This window comes from Monoraphidium neglectum, assembly GCF_000611645.1.
Source record: "Monoraphidium neglectum strain SAG 48.87 unplaced genomic scaffold scaffold00038, whole genome shotgun sequence".
Classification (NCBI taxonomy): Eukaryota; Viridiplantae; Chlorophyta; class Chlorophyceae; order Sphaeropleales; family Selenastraceae; genus Monoraphidium; species Monoraphidium neglectum.
The window spans coordinates 19179-35190 of NW_014013590.1; the positions used below are offsets into that span (position 1 = coordinate 19179).

A 16012-nucleotide genomic window follows, 5' to 3' on the forward strand; every position below is an offset into this window, starting at 1 on the left:
ACCCCATCCCACCCCCCCACCTATCAACCCACTGATTAACGCCACCAACCTCAACCCACCGAAGGGCTCCGATTGGCCGTAGTAGCGGTGCTCCACCCACAGCAGCAGCGCACCAAACTCCTCAGCATTCTGCCACATGAGGCCTGGCGCGACAAGCAGGGCCAATGGCGCGGCGCAAAGCCAGGCGTTGGGCGAGCTCGGGCATGGTAGCGGCAGAAACCGGGCGCAAGCGACGCGAATGGACGTTGAAATGCGAGGATGCGAATGCAGCTGGTAGCCGCAGCTTGCCTGTCGCTTTGATGTAGCTGCAGGGAGAGGCGGCAGGCGGCCAGGGGCGCAGAGCAGAGCGATTGTCAGTCAGAAGGTATTGAGTGTGAAAACACACGCACGCTGCCGCTGCCATGCAGCAACCCCGTGGCTAGGGGTCCAGGGGGAGACCAGGCTGTGCAGGCAATCCTCTCGTGCATTATGCCGCAACGATCAAGGCCGCGTGCACTTGCCGTCAGTTGCAGGCAACGTCCCTTCGCGGTTTCACTGGCAGGGCTCTTGCCGTAGAGCCCCGCCCAACCCATCCCCAGTTCCCACCCTTCAACAGGACCCTCGTTGCCGGCATAGAAGAATATTGGGCTGCCGGGGCCCCGCCACGTGCCATTGCAGACGAAGTAGCGCTGCCGCCAGGTAGCTGGCGGCGCGGCGTCGCCGCGCCACCAGCGGAGGTGGTCCAGGCGCTGCTCAAACCAGTCCTCCTTGCAGCGGTCAAGGATGCCGCCGCCAACGCGGCCGCTGATGGCGGCGCACGAGGCCTGCAATGGACAGACGGAGATATGGACTGTTGCACGGCCTGTGACTGAAAATGGGGTCGAAAGTCTCGCATAGTATACACATGTTGCAAAACATCGAGGTGTGCCGCAACCGGCGTTGCGCTGAGCGGGTCCGTAGCGCAGCTGTAAGCGACAGACGGTGCGCTCAGCAAAATAGTGCAGTATATGGCTGAGCCAATGACTTACATGTACGGCAGTCAAAGCCAACAACGCCGCATGAATCGCCCGCATAGCGCGGTGATCTTCGGAGATCTCGGATCGCGCTCTGTGCGCTGTCTGCACAGCACATGCAACAGCGTTGGATCTGTTAAACAAATATTTTTGAATAACGTCGAACACGGAGCATTCGCGCCGCTGGCTCGCAACGGGACAAAGGTGTGCAGTGACCTGGTCGTGCGGCGCCAGGCTACCGGTACTTGCAGATTCGCCAGCAGCCCATGCGGCGTTGGCTGCAGGTGTGGTGGCAAACGTTTGACCCTAGGCATCGATGACAGCCTCGCGCCGTCTGCCTCCAAACTAAAGCAGTGTGCATGATCACGCAACACCTGGCAGTTGCATCACACGGTCAACTCCATCCTTGGTATCTCCTCCCCTGTTGTTGGCAGCGGCTGGCTGCAAGGGCATCAAGAGGTGCTCCACAAGAGGGTCCGCAACATCAGCCTCGCCAGCTCGTCAAAGTGAGTGCACTGTGACAGTTCAGGCCCCCCTGCTTTCCGTCGGGCCAACCAGCCAGGGCTGAGCGGTTGCCGTCCCGAACTGCCAGTGCAGTGTGTTACCAGGGGTACGTGACTGAAGCCGCTCACACCCACCGCCAAAGCGACGGGGACACGTGCGACCAGCTGCCTCATGATGTGTGGATGGCATCACTGAGGCGGTCAAACCGGTCAAGCCATGCACACCCCTTGAAAACCGTTCACACTCGTTCACATTTTAAAACCCCCGCACACCACCATCGTTGTTCTGTCGCGCCTGGTTTGCAGCGTAGACAAAATCTCCAGGGGATAAAGCACTCGGGTAACGAGGTTTGAACACAACCTGTGGTCAGGGAGTTCCGCCATTATTGAGCGTGTTCAGCCTTCGAGCAGGCGTGCTGGCATCCCCAGACCCCCTGGCGACAGCACCCGTCCGCTCGCTTGAAGCGTCCAAACTTGATTTTTCAGCTGCCCGGGCAAACACAGGAGTTGCGCTGCGCCAACCGTTGCGGCTGGCATGCACGCCGCACGCTCTCAGTGTCGAAGGCGCGCTTGCAAGCAGCAAAGTGCGCGACCAGGTGCCGTCCTCTTGTGCGCGTGCAGACAATTTCAGTGCTAGAATATCACAGCTGCCTTACAACCCTGGCTGAGGACCTTGCTATGCCACCATCATGGCACTGCAACTGCAGCTTTGCGAGGTGGACGCTCGGCCAGCGGAGGCTAGCAGCGAAATCGACCACAGTACGAAGGCGGGTGGGGGCGACATGTCGCCGCCTGCGATGCACGTGCATCACTGCCAATGATGGCGTCAAAGCTCACGTGCTGTGATGTAATCGTTTGTGACAAGGGGTGAGAACAGGCGCATGACACATGCGGGCGGACATGTACACGGCACGAACTTGCCGATCAGATCAATCAGGCCGCCACCCCGCGCACCCAGGCTCTGCTGATTATGTAAATGCGAGCGCCTATATAAAGCTGAATCACTACGAGTGCGACCCTCAAGCATGACACAGCAAGTTGAGGTCAGGCAAATGACATGGCAGCCTTGCACCCATCTCCCTTGTGCTGCGGTGCCAAGGTGCCACGGCCACACGGCCAGGTTCGGTGGGTCCACCCGGACATGCATGGCGATGGGGTTGGCACGAGCTCGTATTATTAAACCGCTTTTTACTGTTCAATACCGCGTGCCATCCCCGCTCAAGTCGCATCATCTAATTTCTGCAGTGAGCTTACGCTCACCTTCCTACCCAAACGGTTCAAAGCCGTCTGTGTGGATCTCGCCACGTTTTGGCCTGTATGCCAGAATCACAGTGTACCCCGTAAGGCCCACAAGTCTTTTTGTCCTTCTGGCCAGCTGCGTGCTGCCTGCCCAGCTAGCAGTGAATCGGGCTGACTATGACTGCACACGTTACATCGCATACACATCCATTTTGAATGCAGCGCAGGAACGCCTGAACACAGTGACCAAATCCACCTGGCCAGCTGCGTGCTGCCTGCCCAGCTAGCAGTGAATCGGGCTGACTATGACTGCACACGTTACATCGCATACACATCCATTTTGAATGCAGCGCAGGAACGCCTGATCACAGTGACCAAATCCACCTGGTTTGACTGCAGGGACCGCCCTTTACAGCAAGACTATGTGGCTGTTCGCAAACGAACTGGGTCGAACGCAAATCAATACGCCCGAACGCAAATCAATACGCCCGACCTGTCACAATCTGAATTCTATAACCATGAGGTAAGCCCCCACCGGCCAAACACAGGCAATGCAGCAAGGGAGGCCAGACACCACAGCCTCAGGCAACAAGGTGCGACATGAAAGTGAAAGGACTTTCAGACCCACCTTGTGTTGCAATCGCACGAGGTTGTGCAAACCGCCAAAGTTTTCAGAGCGCTACACCCTTGGCTGCTCAGCAGGCTGAGTGCGTAAGGAGGCTGCAATGGTTCACCTCATCCTGACACATCTTCAGCACAGACCAGCCAAGCTCATTCATGGATGAGCCTTGCCACAGTCTGGCCAAGATCTCTTGCAAGGCCACCACCGCGACCCAGTTGAATGTCTCGAGCCAGCAGCCAGACACAGACGGTCAGCGGGGTCATCAGACAAAGCAAAATGGCCCACGTTTGGTCCACTGCAATGGCATGTGAGTATGGTGCATGGAGGGTGCTCAGAAATCAACGCGCCAGGCGCCGCTTGTGCAGTCCACGGGGTCTTGGGGGTGTGGAAGCCTTGCAATGCAACTTGGCCGTGCGCGACCACTGTAGCACGACTCTGCTCGACATATCAGTTAGACGGCTGGCTGCTTTGCGAGTGCGCTTCCCTGTAAAAATATCCGTTGGGGGCAAATGCTCTTCGAGGCACGGACCAGCATCCTTAAAAAACACCACTCCCCACCGCAAAATCCTTGACCTGGCTGCTGCCTCAGCTGCTGACCCAGTTGGTGCACTGGGCACAAGTGTCGGCATTTCGAACATTTGGGCGTCAACAGTAGTGTAACCGAGTTCACGTATTGTTATTCGTTGAACACAGCCAAGTACACGATCTCGACGCGTGATCTCGGCCCTCAAACGTTCACATCCGTAGCACAGCGTCATGGGAAAGACTCGAGGACACGGTACACGCCGCGGTGGTAGCAAGGGGCGCGGCAGAGGGCCGGCAAGGGGCCGCGGGGAGGACGAGGACTCTTCAGAGGAGGAGTACGAGCCTCAGCAGCGCGCCGTGCGTAAGTACAATGACAAAGCGTTCATCTGCTTTTTAATCAATAACACACCAGGCGCAACTGTTGTCAGCGGCTGCTCCACTGCTGCCTCCCAAGCCGCTGCACCGCTGGTTCTGCTGTGCTGCATGCGCCTGGCTGGGACTCCCGCTCCTTGATCAAATGCATCGCTTGCGCTCTGATTGGACCTGCCCTTCCCACAGCACTGCATCCCTACCTCTCCTCCCACCACCTCCCTGACCCAACCGGCGCGCGCTCGCATTGATTTGCAAATGCAGGCGGCCAGGCAGCGACCGTCGGCATGCTGCCGCCGAGCGACTCTGATTCAGATGAAGACGAGGAGGGTGGCGACACCGAGAAGGAGGCTAAGCCCAAGGCAAGATCTTCCTGTGGCCGCGGCTGTGCCGCTCGCTTGGCCATGGCGCCCACCTTTCCCTCGCGCAGTTCACTTGCAGCAGACCGGCCCAGGTGCACCCCTCATGTCAACCCCTCTCTTGCATCCTTGCTCTGATTGCAAATGCATAACACGCCCCCAGGCCAAGGCAGATGACAAGGGCGACAAGGAGGCGAAGGCCTCGGCCGGTCAGAGCCGCAACGCCGGGAAGCTGCCGCCCAGCGGCAGCGAGGACGAGGAGGAGGACGAGGACAGCGAGGACGAGGAGAGCAGCGACGACGCGCCAGAGCCCGCGTACCTGGCGCAGCCGGCCGCGCCCCGCAAAAAGTGGGCCGGGGAGCTGGGCCTGCTGGGGACTGCCGCAGGCTGTGGCGCCGATGGCGGCTACTGGCGCAGCTCCGGGCAGTGGCTGCAGCCTTCCGTTACCGTATTGATTGATGAAGTATTTGTTCAGCAACACCACCGCCACCAATGCATGCACATGCATTTGTGGCGGTGGTATTGTGGCGCGCGCGCTAATTCCACTTGAGGCTTTTTCCTGCGTGCACACCGCTGCCCCTCTCAGGAAGGACGATGACGAGCCGGACCCGGCTCAGATACGCAAGGACATGGAGCGGCTGGAGCTCATCAAGAACAGGAGGTATGTGTGTGTGTGTGTGTGTGTGTGTGTGTGTGTGTGTGTGTGTGTGCATGCACGCGTGCCGGCTTTGGCCACACCGCCGATGCTTGACACATGCAGACCAGCAGCAGCCGGCATGCCTCTTCTCTGCCACGAGGCCACTTGCACGCCCAGCACCCCATTGCGCCTTGAACCACCTTCACCCCTCACCTGCCCCTACACACACCTTCTGTGACCCCTCACAGGGAGCAGGACCGACTGAAGCGCATCAGGGACGAGGGCTGGGACCGCTACGCACCCATCAGCGACACCAACAAGCCGTGAGAGACTCATGGGGGAAGGCGGGGGCTCATGATGTGATTGTCACAACGTGTGTGGCAGGATGCGTGTTGGGACGTGTGTGTGAGCGCGGGGGCATGTGCGCGCGTGCGTGATCGTGAGCGACCGTGCATGTATGATTGTGATATGTGTGTGTGTGTGTGTGTGTGTGTGTGTGTGTGTGTGTACGCGGGCCCTTGTGCATGCACATGCATTCAACATGCCACCTGCTTGTATCCTGACGCCCATCAACTCACGGGGCTTGCTTCCGCAGGCCTGGCCACACGCCCGGGGACCACCCCAGCCTCAAGGAGTGAGCGGAGGCGCCGCTCGGCAGCGCCCCGGCTGCTGTGGCGCGGCGTCTCCTGGGCTGTGGAGCGTGCGGCTTGGTTGGCGTGCAGAGCGGCTGCAGTGAGGCCTCGGCGCCTGCAGCGGCATGGCTGGGCCCTCGACCCCGCCTGCACAGGCGCTGTGCGCCTGCCTGCTTGGCGTGCCACACTGCCCGGTGCGGTGTGGGCGCCGCACCGGCACAGCTGATTCCAGCAGCAGGGCTGGTCGCGCGTCTGACCAGTGCTGCGCTTTGCCGCGGCGGCCTTCGCAGATCGGCGCGCTACGCCCTCCCCAGGCCGCTTGGCAACATTCACTCTGTACATTCAAACCTCTCGTGTTTTTTGGCTGCAGAGATCGCAATTCTTTACAAGCTATCCAGCTATTATGATGAGGTGCATAAACCTCTTCAGCAGTGGTGTTTGTAAAAACGGAAGATGCAGGCACCATGAGCAGGGACATGCCAGAGATGAGGTAGAACAACCCACTATCCTGACTTTGAACGATGCGGATCGCTGTTTTTTTTGCATGGAATAAGAAGCTTTTCTGTCCAGAGAAGATATGCAGATGTGCATCGCAGCACAGCCATGCCAGTGGGTACCAGGTTAACACAAGGCAGCACGTCCCCAGCTCACGTCACCTCACGTCACCCGCCCTCAAAAGCGCAGCTGCCTGGGTCAGTACCGCAGCAGCACGTGGGCCAGGCTGGGGTCGGCCTCGAGCTCCCCAGCCCGCACCGCCATGAACGCCCTCACCAGCGGCGCCCCCAGCCCCTCGGTCACCGCGCCCCGTAAGGCTGCGTCGCGCTCCCACGCCGCGAGCGCCTCCCCCAGGCTTCCCGGCAGCGCGGCCGGCGCAACCACCGCGCCGCCGTCGTCGCTGCCGCCGCCGCCGCTGCCGCCAATCACGGGCGGTGGCGGCCCGTCGGGGTTGAATTGAACCGGCGGCGGCAGCCGGCAACCCTCAGCCAGCCCGGCCAGCCCCGCACACACGAGCGCGGCGAGCGCCACGTACGGGTTGGCCGTGCCGTCCAGAGCTTTGTACTCGACGTTGGTACTCTCCGCCCCCCCCGGCCGCGTCGCGCGCAGCGGCGCCTCCCGATTGTCCCAGCCCCAGCACACGAACGCGCCCGCCCAGCAGCCGGGCCGCAGGCGCGCGTAGCTGCCCCAGGCGGCGCCCGGGGAAGGCGCGGTGAAGGGCAGCAGGGCGGGCAAGTGGGAGAGGATGCCGCCGAAGAAGGCCGAGGCCTCGTCTGACAGCTGGGGCGGGCGGCGGCGGTCAAACGGGCCGGGGTCGGCGCCGCTGCCGCTGCACATGGAGCTCTCGCCGTCCTGTGGACCACAGTTGATGGCACGTCCGATGTGAAGGGGGGCACGTCCGATGGGCGGTGTTTTGCATTGGTGTGCAGGGTGATCTGTTGATGCAGTCTGCGATTTGCAGGGCTGGGATGCTTTGAGCTCATTCACAGGCGCTTTGCCACACATGCAAAATTTTGGCGCTCCGCTTGTGCCCACCAACCGCGCCAGCGGCGCCTACAATCTGCAGCCTGCCCACGCTTCGCCACCTCCTCCGTCCCACACATCCCACCTCTCTACCCCAAATTGCCCCAGCTGGTCCCCCTCCTCCGCATATCCCTGTTCTGTTGCCTTGCACAACGTTCCTTTCCTGCCCGCCTCTGCCCCCATGTGGTGGCTCACCCTCCAGAGGCTCATGTGCACGTGGGACCCAGAGCCCGCCTGGTTGGGAAACGGCTTGGGCACAAAGGTCGCCGCGTAGCCGTGGCGTCGCGCGACGGCGGCCACAGCCTCCTTTGACTGCAACAGCCGGTCCGCCGCTGTCAGCGCGTCGGCTGCACGCACACGATCATGAGCATGCACGAGGGGAGCCGAGCGAGGTTTGTCAAGGGGGGAAGCGGACACAAGGCGGGCGGAGACCGGGCAACACGCGTTGGCTGGCGCGTTCATGTAGAGCAGATAAAACAGGGCTCGTCGCCGTCTGCGCAGGTTCAGGGTCGCAAAACAGGGGGCGCCGGTTTGACTGCAGCAAGAGCAGGGTCGTGCGGAGGTGCCGCCGCCCACCGGGGCCCGTGGATATTTCAAACTGCCCGGGAGCAGCTTCCTTGTGGTACTGCACCACCTCGATCCCCATGGCCTGCAGGGTGGCCACCATATCGTCCAGGACTAGGAGGGGGGGGTGGTGAGGATGGGGGTTTATTGGGGTGTGGGGCGAGGTGGGGCCGCGGCGGGATGAGGGGATGTGCCAACGAGAGCCTCAGATGAATTTGAGCTCCAATTTGAGGTGCAACTCAAGAGGGCACATGGCATTATTATTAGCCAGCCCCCTGCCTGCAATCACGCTGGCATCGGCACGCTGTGTCGAACGCAGGTGCCCCCCAGCGCCGTCGCCGCTGCCGCCTGCGCCTCCTTAGCGCGGCCCCTCACCCTCGCAGAACTCGTCAAAGCCGCTGGAGCTGCTGTAAGGACCGCCCTCCACCGCCACAAAGTCGGTGCCCTCCGCGCGCAGCGGCGACGCGGCCGCGGCGGCCGGGGACAGCTGTTTGAGCAGCACGAACTCGAGCTCAAAGCCGGCCTTGATGGTGAGGCCGTGGCGCTCTTGGAGGAGCGCCAGGGTGCGCTTGAGGGCGGAGCGGGGGCAGCAGTCCCAGGGCTCGCCTGGGGGCGGGGCGGGGGAGCGTGCGTGTTGCGTAGGCAACCAATGCAGCTGCAGCGCCTCAAGACATGTCTAGCCAAAAGCAAACATGGCAAGGGGTTGATAGAATCGGGCCTTTGATTAAGCAGGGACACACATACGCACCTGTCCGCTCTATATGGTCTACGTTTGCCAGCCCATGGGCCGGCCACCACGGCAGCCGTTCCACAAGGGACGCTGGGTCGGGCGTCAGCAGCGCCTCGCCCGTCGCGCTGAGGCCGGAGTCCGGGTACACGCAGTCCATGTGGACTGGGGTGCCCATGCAGCCGCAGGTCAGCGCGATGCGCGGCAGCGGCGAGGCCGCGGGGTTCTCCTCAGAAGCAGCGGTGGTCCCATGCTTGCCGCTCCACGGCAGCGTGCGGCACCGCCTGACGCCGGCCAAGTCAATGTACATAAGCCTCAACGCTCGCACGCTTTGCTTGTTTTCGGGCGACATTGCACTTGACCGAAGCGAGTTTTTTCTAGTTCGGAACAGATCCCGCTGCTCCTACTGTACGACCTGATGGCTTGGTTCTTGAGTAATAAAACAACACTAGAGTGAGTGCGGCCCCGAAGTCCATGCAGCATCACGGTTTTTGATGGGTGACAGCTCTCCTCTGGTGCCAGCGGTCACACCAATGGTCACACTGCGGCGTCGGGCATGCAAGGCGATCAGCTCTTCCCCAACCCCGCCGCTGGTGAAGACTGTACCCGTCCGGCAGCACCCACCACGCAACGTTCTGACTGGCAGGCCCACGCAGTTTACATGGGAACCTGTTCTGAGACAACAGTGGAGTGCACCCACCAACATGCCACACGGAAGCATACAAGACCCCTATCAGCCCCTGCAATCCCCCGCCGCCCCCTGTGACATCCAAATTCGGCCGCCGACCGAAATCAAGCGCGCTGGCAAAGGTTACAGCTACGAACAAGGAGGAGAGCCCGCCGGGTTGTCCAATGCAGGCAGAGCCTACCCGTTGCAATGTGTCAGCGGGTGGGCCCCCCCAGAATCAAACATGAAGAGCCTGATTGCCAAACAAAGGCGGCAAGTACACGGGGCAGGCAGGCTGTTGCTGCGGCAATGCATGTATCAATCACCGGCTCCCCAGCACCCTTGGCCAAAATGTGAGCCTTGCCGATTGCCACCCGCGCGGCGCGCTGTTGCTGCCACCGACATGGCTTGCGCTCGGGACTCTGTATGCAATGGGCCAACGCGAATCAAAGAGGCCCTTGCGGCTCCAGCGCGCTACCAGCGCTGGCAAGCTGGCGCCCAAGCGTGGCCGGGCAGCCAGAGGACGTGCGTAGAATACAGAGGGGAGTTCGCCCGCGCCGCCGCAGCAGGACGCCGTCCAAGGAAACGGCGCGGCGGCGTGCGGGCACGCACCCAGTCTTGTTGCGCCCACCATCAGCGGGCTGATTTGAAGATGGAGGGGTTGCAGATCAGAACTGCTCGACCCTGGAACCCGCCAAGCCCTGGGGCTTCATGTGGCCGGCGCCGTCGCGGCGGACCATGCCGCGGCGCGCGGTGTCCTCCGCCGCGGCCGCCGCCAGGATCTCCTCGTTGGTGGCAGCCGCCTTGGCCGGGCTCTGTGGGGGTGTGGGGCCGCAAGGTGGGTAGGGTAGAGGTGAACAACAATGATTTCCATTGTGAGGCGCTCCAAGGACATGGATGTGCGATGGTGGGACCGCTTCCGAGGCATCGCCGCGCAATCCGGCACGCCGCGCTCGAAGCTGCGAGCCCTCTGACTTGCTGGAAGGGCGCCGGCGGCGGCGGGAGCGCAGGCGACGCCGCTGCCACGATGCGGGCTGTGCCGGTCCCCCACCTTTGAGATCCAGGTACTGCTGGTCTTGCCGTCCTCGCTGTAGCACAGGCCCTGGGCCGTGTCGCACACGGGCTGCTCGCCAGGGCACTGTAGTTTGGTGGGTGGCGGGCAGGTGAACACACATAAGATCACACAGGATGGTGAGCAAGGTAGTGCCTTGGGTGCCTGAGAGCGCAGGCACCCAAGCAGAAGGGGGAATCCCCACGTCGCAAACTCATCATGCCAGGTGAAACAGGTGAGCAAGCGGCGCCGCGGCAGTGGGGCTCACGCAGTGCTCGTTGTCGGCGCATCCCACGCCGTTCTCGACGGGGCAGCAGTCGTGGCGGATGCAGAACAGGTTGAAGAAGAAGGGCCAGCGGCAGGAGCAGGTGGCGCCGTAGGGGCACTCCTGCCAGCCAAAGGCGTCGCACATGGACGGCACCTTGGGGTTGGCGTGATTCTTCACCTGGGGTTGCGAACGAGGCGGGGCCAAGGGTTTCAGGGAGCGGGCGATTCGATGGTGCCGCAGGACAGGCGGGGGCGACAAGGTCGGGTGTATATTGGAGGCAGAGGACTGGCTTCGAGCCGAAGAAAGCCAGCGGCATGGACGCAACGCGCAGAGTGCAAGCTGATTAGGCCTGGATACTAGGTTTCGGGGGGCTTGGAGCGCGGGGGCGCGCCGAGCCGCACCGGGTAGGAGGCGGTGGTGGCAATCCCGCACAGGCCGCCCTTGCCGACGCCCTGCTTGAGGCGGAAGAACCCGGCCTCGCCCCAGGTGCTGCTCCAGGAGTTCTGGGGGGTGGGGGGCGCGATGGCATACCGCAGGACGCCGCAGGCAAGCCAGTTGGGGTTTGAGGCGCAGGGTTGCGTGCCGTCTGGGAAGCTGCTGCGTCAGCCTCGCGAGGGCCTGGAGGACACCGTCAACGCAGCACCTCACACACAGCAACAAGCCTGCACCAGGTCCTATTGGAGGATTGGAGGCAGCAAGCAAGGCAACCCATCGCCCCCCCCCCAAACACAGACACACACCTTGACGAGCCAGTAGGGCTCCCCCGTGGCCTCGTCCTTGCCGTAGCCGACGGCCAGGACGCCGTGGTTGAGCTCGTCACAGCACTTGTCGATGACGCCACCCCTGGGGTGGGGAAGCAGGGGGGACAGGGGCGTGATGCACTCTCAACACTCGCGGCCGCAAAGCGCTGCAGTGAATAAGACCGTAGAAAGCGCGTCCGTCCGGTCGACGACATTTGCACACATGGAAGCCTCAATCATCAGTCCAAATCCCGAACCACCCAGCTAGCGCTACATGCCACAAACCCCGGCCGATTGGGAGGGGTCCCAGCAGGCACGCACTTGTAGAACTGCATGGACGAGCTGGCGCAGATGCCCACAGCCACGGGCTGCATCGTCACCGCCTTGCGCAGGGCGTCCTCGTCGTCGGCGGGCACATCCTCATAGCCTGCAAGGTGCGTGCGTGCATGCATGCAATGTGTGTGTGTGTGTGTGTGTGTGTTTGTGTGAGTGTGTGCGCGCGCGCGCGCGCACGTGTGAGAGGGCGCGTGCGCCTATCATTTGGCATTGCTCGAAGCACCCACAGAGCGCACTGTGCATTGCAGTCTGCAGGGGTGCAGAGGGCTGGGGCTGGCGTCCGATTGGACGAAAAGCACGAGGGAGCCCTTGCCGGCTGCAAGACCTCCAAGTCCAGCCAAAAAGGTCAATTAGGAGGCTCCACGGCAGCGCACCGTCAATGGTGACGACGGTGCGGTCGTGGAGCTTGCGCTTGTTGCACCAAGTGCCAAAGCCCCAGCCGCTCCAGTAGCCCTGCAGGTCAACATGCGGGTGCGAAGCATGGGTCCCCATGCCGCGAAAGGGGGCCGGCAGCTGGGGGGCTGCAGAGACAGGCTGGCTGGGGCCAAGGCTGCAAGATCTCAGCCGCTCCTTCCGATCCACGGCATGCAATGACAGGTTGAAGCATGACAAACGCGCATGAGAGCGGAGGTGTGCAGCTGCGGCTGCTGCGGACCACGTCGTCCATCAATGCGGAAACCAGCACCGCAGCTGCGGCTCACGTAGTCGCCCTCGGTGTCAAGGCCGCCGTTGGTCTTGATCCATTCAAACGCGTAGTCCATCAGTCCTCCGCCGCAGCCCGCGTTGCCCGTGGTGCTGTCGCAGTCTACCAGCTCCTGCGGGTGGCCAATTGGGTGGCGCCGGATTGTTGAACAGGGAAGTTGGTCTCTCGATCATTGCTGAAGGTCAAGAGCAAGTGAAGCAGCTCTGCGTCTGCATGTGGGCGGGCAGGCGCGGACAGCATCAGGCTGCTTGTATTGTGAGGCGCCTCCTGTGCCCTTGCAGGGCATGCACGCCCCACCTGCTCGCTGAGGGAGACGAGCTTGCCGGTCTTGATGGCGTTGATGCCCTCCACGGCGCCCGTGGCCGAGAACGCCCAGCACGATCCGCACTGCGCGTGGAAGGGGGTGGGTGCAGCAATGGCGTGAGGGGGCGGAGAATGCAGTGGTCGGCCACACCCGGAAGCTGGTCCTGCAGCGCGGCTGCGGTTTCGCAGCATTGCGAGGGGAGGGGCTCCTGATGCAGCAACTGTCAGGAGCAGGCGTCAACTTTTCGTCGGTGGACAACTACCCCCTCTTTCCCGAGCTGCATGGCTACTGCTCCACGCGCATCGCTCGGTGTGCACTTTGCGCCCTGACGAAGCAACAGCCGCGGCCATCAGAGGGGCGCGCCCTGCCGGGCCCCTCACTCCCAAGCTCACCGCGCCCTGGTTCTTGACCTCCGTCACTGCGCCCTCCTCACGCCAATCGACCCGCTCCTTGGCCTCCACGTTGGCGTGGCGGAACGGCGCCCTGCCGAGCCGCTGCGCGCGCGCGGCCTTGCTGGCGGCGCCGTTGAAGCCGAGGTGGGTGGCTGAGAACTCCTTCCAGGTCAGGTCGGCGAACTCGTTTAGGTCCATCTGGGGTGGTTCGTGTTGGGAGGTAAGATGACGTTTGGTGTTTTTAGGTGCTTTAAGGGTGGGGTGTGCACTCATCGCCGCGGGCGTTGGGGGCTTGCAGGGCTCAAAAGTGCTGCCGTTGTACGTCGAGCATCACGAAAGCGTGCGGCCTCGTCCGCTCCGCCTGCCGCAGCAGTCTCCGAATGCGTCCCGCGGCCGGGCAGGCGGGCGTCACGCAGCTGGGCGCGAGCCGCCAAGGGAGGGGGGCGCGCCTTGTGGCTGGCCGTCTCGGCATTGTGGCGGCGGATGATCTCCACGTTCTGCTGGAACACGCTGAGTCGGTGGCTGTATTCCTGCAGGTCGGAAATGGGGCAGCAGCATTTACATTAGCAGGTGGGTGTGCAGCAGGACGGACGTGCGGCTGCCGTCAAGCGCACCACCCATCAGTGCTGAAGAGCGTTCTGAAGCGGACTCACGATATAGTTCTTGCCGTAATCTTTGCCGTGCACCGACATCCAGGCGCCGAAAGCAGTGCGCGGGTCATCCTGTGGGATGCAGCACGGGCGCGTGCGGGTGGGTTGATGAGGCGCACTGCCAACTCGCCATGCTGAACTGCGCGACAGAGCGGTGCTTGGGCGTAGCTGCATACAATGTGGACTTGGGGCTACATGTTGTGCAGCAGAACGCGTGCATATTGCAAGCGTGCCAGATCCACCACGTCGTCCTCACCACGGCCAGCTGCAGGAGGCTCGCAGACTTCGAGGGCAGCTCCAAAGATGCCATTGCAAGCTGAACGGCGCAGGCAAGCGCTAGGGCAAGGCCCCAGCAGAGCGCGGTCCATCGTGGCATGATAGGCGAACCAACTCTGCCGTGTTAGTGTATGACTACAGGTCAGCTTGCAATTTTAGAAATCTGCCTTGAGAGTATCGACTTCTCATGGGGTGCAAGCGCAGGGCCAGCTGGTCGCTTCCCACAAACCAGCTCGGCATGAATCAGACTGGATGGCGACAGGCAAAAGTCCCCCCCGCCCAGCAATGCACTGGTGCATAGAGCTCCTGAATGTTGGCCTTGCACTGGTGGATGTGCAGGCACACGCCAGGCTGGACCCATGTACAGGAAGTTGGAACCAGCCCACATGCAATCCCACCGATGATGTTGGCCGCTCGCTGGCCAGTCCCGGATACGACCACTGTCCTCACTGTGGTGCTGTGATGCCCCGCTGAGCCATTCATGACATACATGCTTGCTTCCTGTCGCGCTTGATGCATCCCAGCAGGTCTACATAACAAAACTGCCAGCACGCAAAAATCCCATTACAGGGCCAGCAATCCCAAAGCAGCCCTCCGCATCTCTACACGGTCGCTCCAAGGCTGCACGCCTGGGATTGGGTGGCAGGAATTCCCGTTTACGCTGCAACCTTGCCGGCACAGGATGCCTGGATTAATGGGCCTGCGCAAGCAGGCCCTGCTGCACTGCGCAAAGGGCTCCAGCGCGGCCAAGACTGCGACGCAAGCAGTGAATGGTGTCCCATCTACAGCACCCAGTCCGTTCTGCTGCTCAGAAGGCATGAACTAGAAAATGCACGAGACCATAAGTAGACAAACCAATATGATGTGGCTCACCGTGCTAGACGGATGTGGCGCGAAGTCGACGCCTCCAGCGCACGAACTCAAGGCTGTTGTGCAGCCGTGCAGAGGGAGCCCATAGACGCAGCCGTCGAGCTGCAAGCACTGGGGTTGGATGGAGCAGTCACGACGGAGAGGTGGTGGTGGATGCAGTCCAATAATCTCCCCGCAAATCCCTTACATAACCACATCCCAGGTGGCGCAGGTTCCGACCGGCGCGGTTTCAGAGACCCCTCCATGGTCGCCCCCTCCCCGCTTGCCGAGCCGTACTGGCCTCACCCCCACCCAGCCTCGGGGGTCGTGGCAGTGTGAGTGGGGCTCGCCGTTGTGAAGCGACGGGAGGGGGCACATGAGCTCACCCAGAGGTAAACCCCCCCGTGAGCCTTGGCCAATGAGCCGCACAAGTGAATGATGCGGCCCAGCACAGCGCACACAATCCTCGCAGAAATCAAACCCACGTGGCCCAGGTTCCGACCGGCGCGGCTTCAGAGACCCCTCAATGGTGGCCCCCTCCCCGCTTGCCGGGCCGTACTGGCTTCACCCCCACCCCGCCACGTGAGTCGCGACGGTCTTAGTGGGGCGCGCCGCTGGGAAGCGACGGGAGGGGGCACATGAGCTCACCCAGAGGTAAACCCCCCCGTGAGCCTTGGCCAATGAGCCGCACAAGTGAATGATGCCGCCCAGCATGCAGGCACACGCCATGCAAACAAGCCCTTCAGCAGGTGGCGCAGGTTCCGACCGGTCGCAGAATGGAGCCTCCTCCATAGAGATCCCCACCCCACTCCCGCCCGGGCCGTACTGGCCTCACCCCCACCCAGCCTCGGGGGTCGTGGCGGTATGAGTGGGGCTCGCCGCGGGCAAGCAAGCGGTGGGAGGGGCTGCTTGAGCTCGCCCAGAGGCAAACCCCCCGTGAGCCTTGGCCAAGCACTGCACAATTCAATGCTGCAGCACAGCATATACCTACAGTGTACACTTCACATACAAAAATCATTTACTTATCTTGATCGGGCAGGGGGAATCAAACGGAGAAGCGGACGAACATCTAAGGTTGACTCTGTGACT

The 16012-nt window shown here is 62.3% G+C and overlaps 4 protein-coding genes across 4 annotated transcripts in view; 1 reads left to right on the forward strand and 3 right to left on the reverse strand.

Annotated features, from left to right (window-relative positions):
* Window positions 1–138, reverse strand: part of MNEG_0468 (lysosomal Pro-X carboxypeptidase) — a gene marked incomplete at both ends in the record, with an annotated part of 4074 nt that extends 3936 nt beyond the window's left edge. The window contains one exon of the mRNA XM_014051046.1: window positions 60–138. Coding sequence (XP_013906500.1) covers window positions 60–138 — 79 coding nt within the window. The remainder of the gene's footprint in view (window positions 1–59) is intronic.
* A 3974-nt stretch (window positions 139–4112) lies between these two features.
* MNEG_0469 (hypothetical protein) lies at window positions 4113–5573 on the forward strand (the record flags this gene model as incomplete). The annotated part of the gene is made up of 4 exons (XM_014051047.1): window positions 4113–4238; window positions 4773–5035; window positions 5196–5270; window positions 5495–5573. The coding sequence occupies 4 exons, from the start codon at window positions 4113–4115 to the stop codon at window positions 5571–5573; spliced, it is 543 nt and encodes a 180-aa protein (XP_013906501.1).
* Window positions 5574–6571: 998 nt separating this feature from the next.
* Window positions 6572–8997, reverse strand: MNEG_0470 (hypothetical protein; the record flags this gene model as incomplete). The annotated part of the gene is made up of 5 exons (XM_014051048.1): window positions 6572–7225; window positions 7592–7743; window positions 7973–8074; window positions 8336–8566; window positions 8709–8997. The coding sequence occupies 5 exons, from the start codon at window positions 8995–8997 to the stop codon at window positions 6572–6574; spliced, it is 1428 nt and encodes a 475-aa protein (XP_013906502.1).
* A 1025-nt stretch (window positions 8998–10022) lies between these two features.
* On the reverse strand, window positions 10023–14108 carry MNEG_0471 (hypothetical protein; the record flags this gene model as incomplete). The annotated part of the gene is made up of 12 exons (XM_014051049.1): window positions 10023–10169; window positions 10406–10492; window positions 10674–10850; window positions 11075–11176; window positions 11414–11516; window positions 11735–11840; window positions 12124–12202; window positions 12451–12564; window positions 12750–12839; window positions 13149–13346; window positions 13802–13870; window positions 14055–14108. The coding sequence occupies 12 exons, from the start codon at window positions 14106–14108 to the stop codon at window positions 10023–10025; spliced, it is 1326 nt and encodes a 441-aa protein (XP_013906503.1).
* Between the last annotated feature and the right edge of the window lie 1904 nt (window positions 14109–16012).